The following is a 12,096-nucleotide window of genomic DNA, read 5'->3' as shown; positions in this document are numbered from 1 at the left end:
TATATATATATATATATTGTTGGCATATTTGAAATATCTAAAATAAAATCAGCTAGTTGCCAAGGCAGTTTCTCATTTTCATGTAGTTTATCTTTAAGTACTAAAAATAAAAATGAAATAAAAATGATATAGACATTTGTATAAAAACATATTAAAATTAAAAAACAAAATTAAAATGTTTTGTAATAAATAAAAATATATTTTGTACCCTTTTTTGCCTCTTAAATTTTTTTCAGAAGTTTGTATACTTTTTTTTTTTTACCAAGCAGACAACAGTGTCAGTAAAGAGTATGTTTGAGATTAAATATTAGACGTTAAGTGTGATCATCATTTCCAATCAAGCTGTAATTTTGTTAATTAATGCAAAAAGTGTGAAAATATTATTTAATTGTGTGTGTTTTGTATACATAAAAAGCTAAGCAAATTATCCTTAGAAGGACAAAGGAGTCGGTCATTTTATTACAAAAATGTTTGAATGATTTTGATTGATTGAATTTAATTTCCAACATAGAATGTGAGATGTGGTAAAAATGGGGGGGGGGGAAGCAAAATTGTGAAAGTGTTTTAGAAGAGTTTTAAAAACACTCTCACAACGAATGTTGTGATGCTAGAAATAGTTGAAGTATTTAACAAAGATGCATTAATAAGTAGATTTGAATCAGAGCTTCTTTGTGCCACAACTCTCCATTTTGAAGCTCTCCTTCTCTATCTCTTGAAATGCTCTTTGGTGCTCTGTCACCAGTCACTATAATCACTGTTTGTATCTTTCTCATCAGATTTGTGGTGGGATCCAACCGTGCCATCTTCATGCTGCGTGACGGGAGCTACGCCTGGGAGATTAAAGACTTCCTGGTCGCTCAGGACCGCTGTGAGGATAAAAATGGGGGGGGGGGGAAGCAAAATTGTGAAAGTGTTTTAGAAGAGTTTTAAAAACACTCTCACAACGAATGTTGTGATGCTAGAAATAGTTGAAGTATTTAACAAAGATGCATTAATAAGTAGATTTGAATCAGAGCTTCTTTGTGCCACAACTCTCCATTTTGAAGCTCTCCTTCTCTATCTCTTGAAATGCTCTTTGGTGCTCTGTCACCAGTCACTATAATCACTGTTTGTATCTTTCTCATCAGATTTGTGGTGGGATCCAACCGTGCCATCTTCATGCTGCGTGACGGGAGCTACGCCTGGGAGATTAAAGACTTCCTGATCGCTCAGGACCGCTGTGAGGATGTGACCGTGGAAGGACAGGTGTACCCCAGGAAAACTGCCAAGAAAGATGCCAAGGGGAACGAGCAAAACGAGACCAAGAAGAAAGACAAGAAAGCAGCCAACCGAGCAAATAAAAGCAAGCAGGAGCTTTGATACACGAGCCTCAAAGGCGCAGCATGGTCTTAATAGGACTGAAGGAGCGTTTCTCTAACATATGTTAGCAGGTACTTTGACACACAGGTTGATGAGTCAAATCAGCAATCTTTGTTTCAGTTTCTTTGATTTGTTTTACTGTAACTCACCTCATTTTTTCACAGTCAATCAAAGAATAAACCACTTTTATAATTATGTGTCGTGCATTGCATTGATGATTTGCAGTTGGCGTCAAATTTTCAAATGCAGAAAAAGTGTAGCACTTAAAGGAATAGTTCATCCAAAAATGAAAATTAGCTGAAAATTCACTCACTCTCAGGCCATCCAAGATGTGTATTTTGTGTGTATATTTTAGAGTTAGTTTGTTCATGGGAACCGATTAGGAGAAAGTTCGCAAACAGCTGATAAAACATCAGAATAATCCACACCACTCCAGTCCATCAATTAATGTTGTGTGAACATCAATTTATGTTTCTTTTTCTTTTATGCAACAAGCTAGTACATGAGTAGTCTGGTCTCAGCAGCAGTAGAGAATATCTGATTTATCTGAAGGTTTACATAACAGCTTGTTGAAGGATGCTGGAATGCATTTGGAAGATGTGGCAGAAATGAACAGCTCAAACAGCTTCTGGCAAAAGAAAATGAGTTTAGCAGTGGCAGAGTCATTGCCCCAGTTTGAAAGAGAGCAACATTAGGCGCTAATAGAGTAATCGATCATCCTTTCCCTTCTGAAGCCCCATATGCCATGATACCAGGGAAAACGTAAGTACACCTCATGGAAAGCTGTGAGCTTTTCAGCACTTAACTGAATGATAAATGTGATCTAATTGAAATAAAAAATTATCTTTTGTTTGCAATCATCCATTAAACATTCATCCATTCTTGCAGGCGCTTGTTGTTCATCTTCCTACATTGACGTATATGTCCAATCCTTACAGAACTGTGATGATAATGGCAAAGTAATGGAGAGCCCTAATGCAAAATCCATTGCATAGATTCTACACTAAATGTTTCTTATATATATATATATATATATATATATATATATATACACAACAGTGATGCTGGAATGTGTCTTTCGTTTAGCAAACACTTTAAAATAAGCTGATGTTGATTGATGGTATGTGTCTAGTGTGTTCATTTTGGGGTGGGGGACCATGAAGAGTTTCTTCAGCAGATGGTTTGGAAATATGACCATGGAGGCCATATCGGACTAGGGTGGATCCTGCATTCTGGACATACATGCATGTACACTAATGATCTGGACATGTTTGCACAGTAAAGCACCCTGAAGCGCTCTACAGTCGCTGTGGAAACGCTACTTCAGATGTGGGAAACTGTACTGGCATTCTTGAATGTCATCATGAGTTGCTGGCTGTGTTTTCTGGAACGTCAAATCTTCTTATTTGACCTAATTTAATGCAGCGCCATCAGTCGTGTCCAAAGCAATTACGAATGCGGTCAATGCGGCTGCTTTTCTCACATGGCAAATAGATGGCACTCGGTGTAGAGCAGGCCCAGACAGCAACGTCATGTCGGCCCAAATCTGCGGTCAGGACCGAGGTGTAAACACGTGCCAGGAAATCCTTAATATGGATAAAGGCATCCCGCGTTTGCTGTAGCCAAAGCAATCTCGGCTGTAGCTAAGCTGAATAAAAAGAAACGTTTTGACTGATGAAACGTGAAGACAGTAAACACACGATTGCGACAATATATGGTTCGTGTGTGTTTTTCAAGTCATCTCCAGGTAATAAAAAAGCAAAGTAAAAATAATATCACTCCAAAAATGTGAGGAAAAAAGATTTATTTCTGTACAAAAGGCTTTATATTTTTTTCTTATCTAAAGTAATACATTTTTATTACTTGGAAATCATTCACATTTACATCACATCCATATACAACTTAAAAGTTAATGTCATGTATATTTGAATCATACACTAAAGTGAAAATTGTACTTAAAAGTTTTTTTTACAGATAGGACAGAATTACATTACAACTTAAAAGTCCCTTAAAAGATGTCCCTTCTGGTTTTGTGTAATAGTGCCTGTACAATAAATAAGTATAAAATATATCTCTGTTATCAATCAGGATTTTTTTTAGAAACACACAAAACATATAAAAACACTAACAAATTACAATCTCCGAAAAAAGACCAGCTATTTCGGCAAAGGGACAATGTTGTACTTCTTGCCAAATGGAAGAAAAGCCAATTCATCACAGATTTGATCATTTTATGATAGACTGACATTTACTAATGCTCAGATTCAAATCCATTCTTGGTTCGATTTAAAGGAACGGTTCACCGAAAAATTGTCCATATTTTTTCACTCTCATTTTGTCTCAAACCTATATGGTGTAGTTTTTGCTTGCATTAAAACTTGTTTAAAGTTACTTTTAAATGTTCATGTACTACACATGCAGTTTCTCACTTAAAATATTGGATTACATCAGAAGATGTGAAATATGGATGCATGGACTACATTTATAATGCTTTTGGAAGGTATGCTTGGAAATGTTTCAAAGATTCTTGTTTGTTGTTGCATCAAACAACATGATGCATAAATGAGTGACATTTTAATTTTTGGGTGACCTGTTCCTTTAAGGCCGGATTTTTTTTTTGCTGGTTCTCTCGTTCAACACTAACAAAACCAACTCTTGTGCGTGACAATTAAAATGAGGAAACCTCACAACATTTACAATCCGAAACCTCTTTTTCTACATATTTAGAAAAAAACATGTAACGAAGGCAAACATCACCGAGAGGGACAAAAACAAGGAATGTTGCGTTCATTTTTAGTTTTTGTTTTTCTTGTTTATCTCCCGTCGACACTCAAGTATAATCAACTGACGACACAATCCAAAAATCACAATGTCTACGTTGTCACATACAACGGAATCTGCTGGGAGGGGTTGCTAGGTAACATAAACACATGCTGGGCTGTGATTGGTGCTTTAGGTTCAGTAGTCCTGTAGCTGGGCTCGTCCGGCAGTGCTGCTACTGCGAGTCTGAGAAGACCTGCGGTGTGTCGCTCGTCTTCATAGCTTCATCATCTTAATCACAGGGATGGGCAGCACTTGGTGGAGTTTGGCCCGTTCTTCATCAACACTCATCTTCACCCAGGTTGGCCGGAAGGAGCCTTTGAAGCCCACAAAGGCAAGTTTATCTGGAAAAAAATGGCCACAAAATGAGTTTTAAAGACCTCATTCATGACAAAAATGTTGGTTAAGGCCAGTTTAAGATTCTACTATGTGCATCAACGTTTGCCAAACTGCAAACTGTAAAAAATGTCAATTACTTAATTATACAGTCTTTGATGTTGTGGTGCTTATTTAACAGCTTTCTGGATTAGTTGATTCTGATTGGCCAATCATGACATTCTTTGGTTGTATTATAAGGCTAAACTGTATGACTGTCATCCCTGGCAACAGATTTCCTACATACACTACTGTTCAGACGTTTAATGTTTTTGAAAGAAGTCTCTTCTGCTCACCAAAGCTGCATTTATTTGATCAAAAATACAGTAAAAACTGTAATATTGTTTAATATTATTACAATTTAAAATAATTGTTTTCTATTTGAAAATATTTTGTATTTTCCTGTGATGGAAAGCTGAATTTTCAGCAGCTATTACTCCAGTCTTCCGAGTCTGTGGAAGTTTGTTTCTGCCACAGGATAAAAATAAATAAATAAATAAAAAAGGTAATTGCAACTTTTTTACTCACAATTGACTTTTTTTCTCACAATTCTGAGTTTATATCTTACAATTCAAATTTTTTTTCTCAAAATTGTGAGATACAGTATAAAGTCAGATATGAACTCGCAATTGCAAGGAAAAAAAAGTCATAATTGTGAGACAAGAAGTCGCAATTACCTTCTTTATTCTGTGGTGGAAACAAAAATAATTGTGAGATGTAAACTATGAATTCTGAGAAAGAAAAAAAAATCAGAACTGCAAGAAATAAATGCTAAATTGTGAGATGTAAATGTAGAACTCCGAATATCAGAAAGTCTGTGTTTATATCTTGCAATACTGAGTTTATATCTCGCAATTCTCAGAATTCCGTGCATCCTTGCTGAAAAAAATGATTAATTTCTTTAAAAAATCGTATGAAACGGTAGTTTAGCTATGCTAGTTTCATGTCTGCCCTATCATTCAAAATTTTTATTCATATAATACAATAATCTCAAATCAATCAATATTCATTCATTCATTCATTCATTTCAGCCATGAGATAACAGGAAAATATGAAGTCAGATGATCAGTATCATAAAATCTTGTGTTGGAGTATTTTTAATTTTCATTTCTGTACAGACTCGTCATGCGGCGGTGGTCTGTGCAACATTTGGTGGTTCACGAAACGAACCTTTGGGAAGCCCTTGGAATGTAAATTTAAGGGGGTTTTCCTGCTGGAATGACAATTGAACATGATAAATATAATATGTGAAGGGAGGGTCGAGAGGAAGAACCCTGCTGCTCTGGTATGTGTGTGTGTGTGTGTGTGTGTCCAACCCAGAAAACAGCTTCTCTTTATAGAACTCGACTCTTTTTCTTTCATTGTCTGGAGGCTTCACTGTCTTTTTTGTGGTAATTTATCATAAAGCATCCCAAACACCACTGGGATGAAACTCTATAGCTAAAAATAAGTCTGAATCATTATCTGAGACACCAACAGATACACTGCAGTTCAAAAGCTTGGGTTCAGTAAGAATTTTTTAATGTTTTTGAAAGAAGTCTCTTAAGCAGTAAAAACTGAGAAAATGTGAAATATTATTACAATTTCAAAGAGCTACTGTGTATTTGAATATATGTTAAAACTTAATCTATTCCTTGGATGCAAAGCTGAATTTTCAGCAGTCACTGCATTTGAAATAAAAATGGTTTGTAACATAATAAATGACTTTACTGTCACTTTTGATCCATTTAATTAAATCTTGATGAATAAAAGCACTATTTCTTTCAAATAAAAAAATTATTTCTGAGCCCAAACTTTGGTGCGGTAGATCAAAATACATTACGTACTAGATAATAAGATCGTTGCTTGGTTACAAGTGTTTCCTAGTATGCACATTTGTTTCAAACCTATAAATAATGTAAATTCCCTCATGTACTGATAATGTGAGACGTCTATCACAGTGTTTCCCAACCTTTTTTTTAGTCGCGGCACCCTTTGGAAGCCACTCTAAAAAATGATGGGTTGTTTAAACCCAACTTTGGGTCAAATATGGACTAACCCAACTTTTGGGTTAAAAATTTAATGTAAAAATGTAACCCAACGGTTGGGTTAGTCCATATTTGACCCAAAGTTGGGTTGAAACAACCCAGCATTTTTTAGAGTGCAGGGAAGAACTGCAGAATATACTGTAATACAGATATATTATTAATATTATTAATTTTTTTCACCATCAATGGTGGCAATCAGTAAGCTAATTTCTAATGAAGAGACCAATTTATATGACAGATTTTAATGTAGGCTTTTATTTATATGTAAACATTGTTTAATTACCATTATAACTACACTAAAAAATGCTGGGTTATTTCAACCCAACTTTGGGTCAATTTGGACTAACCCAATTTTTGGGTTAAAATTTTAATGTAAAAAATGTAACCCAATGGTTGGGTTAGTCCATATTTGACCCAAAGTTGGGTTGAAACAACCCAGCATGTTTTAGAGTGTAGCTATCTGACAGATTTCTGCTCACTCAGTGTATTTTTGATTTTACAGTGGGGTAATTTTGTTGCAGTAGCACAAGATAGCTTGATTTCAAACTTTGAATTGAATAAAAAATGGCAAGTAAGCAGTCGGTAATAAAATAAGAACAAATAAACAAATTACTAATGATAGCACAAAAAATAATAACGATACAAATGAAATAAATTGCTTTTTAGTTTTTCAGGTAGGTCTAACAGTAGGCTGTTAAGAGATTTAGTTGTTTTTTTGCGCCACCCCGGTTGGGAAACACTGGTCTATCACAATGCTGAATTATTATGAGTGAATCTTATTACCTTTCAACTTCACCGTCTGATCTGCTCCGAGGGTTTCGAGAATTTTGGTCCATGGCCCTCTGGTGACCAGTTTCCCTTTAGACGTGACCAAAACCACCGACCTGCAAGTGCAAAAAATGAGTTTCAGTCAGACACAGCGGTTAAAAATGGAGGAGGAACACATTAAAAGTATTCGAAGAAAAGTTCTTTGAACAATTAAACCCTCTGAAGTGGGGGCATGTGGCTTCACTTTGTTTTACTTTACCTACTTAAAACTCGTAAAAACATAGTTTAAATCGTTAAAACCATTTTTCAATGACCGCCTAAGCTCAATTTCAAGACCACTGATGCATATGTAAACATACAATTGGTTTCTCCCTATATGACTGTGTGATTATCTCCTGTTCGGTGCTTTTATGAGAGAATCCAAACACTCCAGCAGTGTCAGAACGACGCTACCCAACTTAACCGTGCAGAACGGATAAAATATCTGCACAGCCCACTTCACAGCACGGACCAATTTGGAAAGCGCCGTGTGTCGCACAAAGCCTGTGTGATCCACTCGAATTCAACACATAATTCTCTACATCGACGCGCTACAGGAAGTGAAACATCTCAGATGGCTTCACGCTTAGCTGATAATGAGATGCTGTAAATCTAAAAGAAAAAAAGAAAAAAAAAAGCTTATTTCAAAACTGAAACAAAAAGATAATTTTTGACCTGTTAAAAAGCTTGTTTTGGTTTAATTTACACAAGAAACTAGTTATTTTAAAAAAGTTAAACATTTCATTGCATGTGCATTTGATTTTGTATAGACGTAATCTGATGATTCATGCATTATACATGAAAATATATGCAGCATATATTTTTTCTATCAATCTTACAGCTCAAACAGAAAAGTAAGAGAAGTCTCTTATGCTCACCAAGGTTGCATTTTTAACACAAAAATACAGGGGAAAAAAAAATATGTTGCGAAATATTATTACAATTTAAAATAACTGTATTCTATTTGAATATATTTTAAAATGTAATTTATTCCTGTGATCAAAGCTGAATTGTCAGAATCATTACTCCATTCTTCAGTGTCACATGATCCTCCAGAAATCATTCTAATATGCTGATTTGCTGCTCAAGAAACATTTATTATGAACAATTTGCTTTTGATGAATTTAATGCATCCCTGCTGAATAAAAACCCTAGTAATTAGAATAGAACATTTCATTGCATGTGCATTTGATTTTGTATGGATGTAAACTATTCATGCATATATTTTGTATTATTCTTACTCGTCTTTGAGGTTTGTGATGTAGTTTTCTAGCTGAGCTGGAATTCCCATCAGGATTGAGTTCCTGAAGCCTTTAGACTCCAGGATTTTACCGCTGTGGCCTTCGATCACAGTCAAATGAATGCCGTCCTCTGATTGGTAGATCTTCTTGCCATTCACCTACAGAAACAATAACTTTATTTTCATTTGTCTTATCTTTTTCTTTCAACATCTTGCTTGGTCTGTCTCTATCCCTATGGTTCTCTTTCCACAAATCCCCCCCCCAAAAAAATAAAAAATAAAAAATGACAACCCCCCCAAAAAAAAAAAAAAAAAAAAAAAATGACATCATTACTATTAATTTAACAAATGAATAATAAATAAATTAATTCATTAAATAAAATTATAATATAATATAATAATATAAAGGCCAGAGTGAGAGACCAGCTAAACCTAGATTAAACCAGCTAAACATCAGCAAACCACTGTAGGCTTAGGCAGGCTAACCAGCTATTGAGAACTGATGCTGTAGGTTTTAATGAAACCTTATTAAGAGTTTGTACCTCAGTATAGGCGAAGTCCTCTTTGATGTGGAAAAAGCGTGTGTTATAGGACTCTAGTTTGACTTCAAGGAAGTGCTCTGGTGTGTGAGGCTGTAAAGGGAGATTACAATAGTATAACATTTAATCATATCTTCTTACTAGATGTTTGCACTTACAACAACTTGCATATACCATAATACCAGAACTTGAAGTTACATTGTGGTTAAACTAATGGCACTTGCACTTGTAAGAAAACTGACTGCGCCAATAAGTGAAATAACATCATATGAACATGTCAAAACGGATGCAGTTAATGATATATATTAGTGATAGACTAATATGCTTCCTCCACTTGGCTGAATAAGTGTTAGCTTTCCTTTCATTTTCAACTCTAGATAACACACATTTTTTAAAATTAATTATTTAATTATAATTTGTTGTGTAATTTCCTTGTCATTTGCTATAGCAAATGACATTTTATTTTTTTCCAATGTAAAATAGCTATCATTGCTACAGTATATCTACCTATATAAATATATAAAAATATATGAAATAAATATATATAATTAACATTGATATATTTTATATATAATTGATAAAAAAATAAAAAAAATGTTAAAATGTAATCAAATGTAAATTGTAAATGTATAAATTGCATCTTATGGATTTTGTTATAATAATAATACCCATATTGGTTGACCACTATTGTTTTAACACACACACACACACACACACACACACACACACACACACAGTATATAATGTAGAAGTATATATATATATATATATCAATAATATAAATCATTATATAATATATTATATATACTGTATAATATCTTTGTATAATTCATATATATTAATATTTATGTGGGTATAGACATTTAAAAACCATTTCAGTCAATCACAATGGAGGAACCTGTTGAGCAAACGTTTACAGAAACAGGTGTGCAAAATACAAGAACTATCCTGTTGAACAAACGCTAACGCTGCATATTCTCATTTATCCATAGCACAATTCGATTGCCAGGAGACAACCAAACACTTGCAAAGCTGACAGAAGCATTGCTGGTTGTTTCTTTAGACATCATCTTCAGAGCATCAGGCAAGTTGCAGGAATCCAGCAGGAACGTCCCACATCCGGCCCGCAGCATCACACTAGACTTCAAACACAGATGCGCTGTAAAGTCAAAAGTGTCTCCTCACCAGTTTGGAGCGATGCAGTTTTTTGGGCATAGGCACATCGACGACGGGCATCTCGGTGTGTTTGGGGTAGGCTTCAGCCATGCAGTCACTGGGGCCGCTGCCGGGGGGAATCAGCGCTTTGATCTTCACTCTTTCACAACCCTTCACCGAGCAGAACGCAAAGTCGTCCTTCTCATTGTGCGCTTTGATTTTAAGGAAGAGCAGCCTGCAGGGAAGACGGCAGACAGACATCAGAGAGAGAGAAACACAGAGATCAGCACATGAACGGGAGCGACAGCGAGGGTTTGGAAGCTGTGACACTTTTAAAACCACATCAAAACGTATAATTGACAAAACTGCAGCGTTTAGCATCCAGCCTCCTGGGTAATTTCACAGCAGCTCCAATCGAGTGATATTACTCATTTGCTACAATTTAATTATGTTTCATTATCAAAGGAAGACTGACATAGCTAAATTAAGAACAGTTATTTTTTCATCCTCTATGAAAACACAGATGTCTTATAATAACTTCTACTTTGCTCAGTATGACTTTCCATTAGGCCAGTCAATAGAACGTTTAATTGATTATATTTAACGCCCATTTTCTTTAATGCTGTAAACATATTTATTTAATTTGACTTTATAATGGATTCATTCTGTTCTGTGTGTTTTTTTTAAACTGATCAGAACTTTATTAGCTATCACACATGCAGCCGTTTATCAGTAAAAGATGGAGAAATACCTTCTTTATGGGTCATTAATTAAAAAAATTAAGCCAGATGGGACATTTGGCAACAGTAAAATCATATGCACTCTTTTTTATGGTCAAATATAATTATCACCTGTTCAACAACAACAACAAAAAAAAACTAAAAATCACCCATGGGCAAAACATTCAAAGTGATGAAAGTATCTGTCAAAACACATAAATGTAAATGTAATATTATGTCCATAAAGTGTGGGGTAAATTTGTTTTTATTATTGTATACTGATTGTATTTGATATGAGTTACACACACAATTTAAAAGAACTACTTTCTATTTTAATATATTTTACAATGTTATTTATTCCTGTGATTGTAAAATAGTTTTTTGTGGAATCCGTGACTCAACATTTCAATCAATAAGTTTATTTATTTTTTTTTTTTTTTGAAGAATTGTCTTTTATTCAGCAAGGACTCATTAAATTGATTTAAAAAAATCACAGTAAATGCACTTATTATGTTACAAATTATTATTTTTTATTTAAAAGATAATGGCTGCTGAATATTCAGCTTTGCCTTTATTTAATTTTGATTAATTTTACTTACACACACACACACACACACACACACACACACACATATATATATATATATATATATATATATAACAATTACAATTAAATGTTTATTAAAATATACATATTATTAATATAAATTGCAAATAAATATTAAAGGTATAATATAATATATTAATATCAATATTAATATAAGCTACACACACACACACACACACACATATAAAACATATATATGTTTTAAAATATGTCAATCAATAAGTTTATTTTTTTTTTTTTTTTTTTGAAGAATTGTCTTTTATTCAGCAAGGACTCATTAAATTGATTTAAAAAAATCACAGTAAATGCACTTATTATGTTACAAATTATTATTTTTTATTTAAAAGATAATGGCTGCTGAATATTCAGCTTTGCCTTTATTTAATTTTGATTAATTTTACTTACACACACACACACACACACACACACACACACACATATATATATA

The 12,096-nt window shown here is 34.0% G+C and overlaps 2 protein-coding genes across 2 annotated transcripts in view; one reads left to right on the top strand and one right to left on the bottom strand.

Moving 5' to 3' along the window:
• LOC107662323 (LDLR chaperone MESD-like) overlaps nucleotides 1–1,534 on the top strand; it is a 2,882-nt gene extending 1,348 nt beyond the window's left edge. Inside the window, exons 2-4 of the mRNA XM_016452309.1 lie at nucleotides 237–238; nucleotides 777–868; nucleotides 1,094–1,534. Coding sequence (XP_016307795.1) covers nucleotides 237–238; nucleotides 777–868; nucleotides 1,094–1,359 — 360 coding nt within the window. The 3' untranslated portion in view covers nucleotides 1,360–1,534. The remainder of the gene's footprint in view (nucleotides 1–236; nucleotides 239–776; nucleotides 869–1,093) is intronic.
• Nucleotides 1,535–3,968: 2,434 nt separating this feature from the next.
• The window catches only part of LOC107662322 (cell migration-inducing and hyaluronan-binding protein-like), a gene marked incomplete at its 5' end in the record, with an annotated part of 73,373 nt that continues 65,245 nt past the window's right edge, over nucleotides 3,969–12,096 (bottom strand). Inside the window, 5 exons of the mRNA XM_016452308.1 lie at nucleotides 3,969–4,523; nucleotides 7,365–7,465; nucleotides 8,630–8,787; nucleotides 9,171–9,260; nucleotides 10,353–10,557. Of these exons, the coding sequence (XP_016307794.1) occupies nucleotides 4,396–4,523; nucleotides 7,365–7,465; nucleotides 8,630–8,787; nucleotides 9,171–9,260; nucleotides 10,353–10,557 (682 nt within the window). The remainder of the gene's footprint in view (nucleotides 4,524–7,364; nucleotides 7,466–8,629; nucleotides 8,788–9,170; nucleotides 9,261–10,352; nucleotides 10,558–12,096) is intronic.

This window comes from Sinocyclocheilus anshuiensis, unplaced genomic scaffold, assembly GCF_001515605.1.
Source record: "Sinocyclocheilus anshuiensis isolate Anshui unplaced genomic scaffold, SAMN03320099.WGS_v1.1 scaffold579, whole genome shotgun sequence".
Lineage (NCBI taxonomy): Eukaryota > Metazoa > Chordata > Actinopteri > Cypriniformes > Cyprinidae > Sinocyclocheilus > Sinocyclocheilus anshuiensis.
This window is presented reverse-complemented; position numbering and strand designations above follow the sequence as displayed.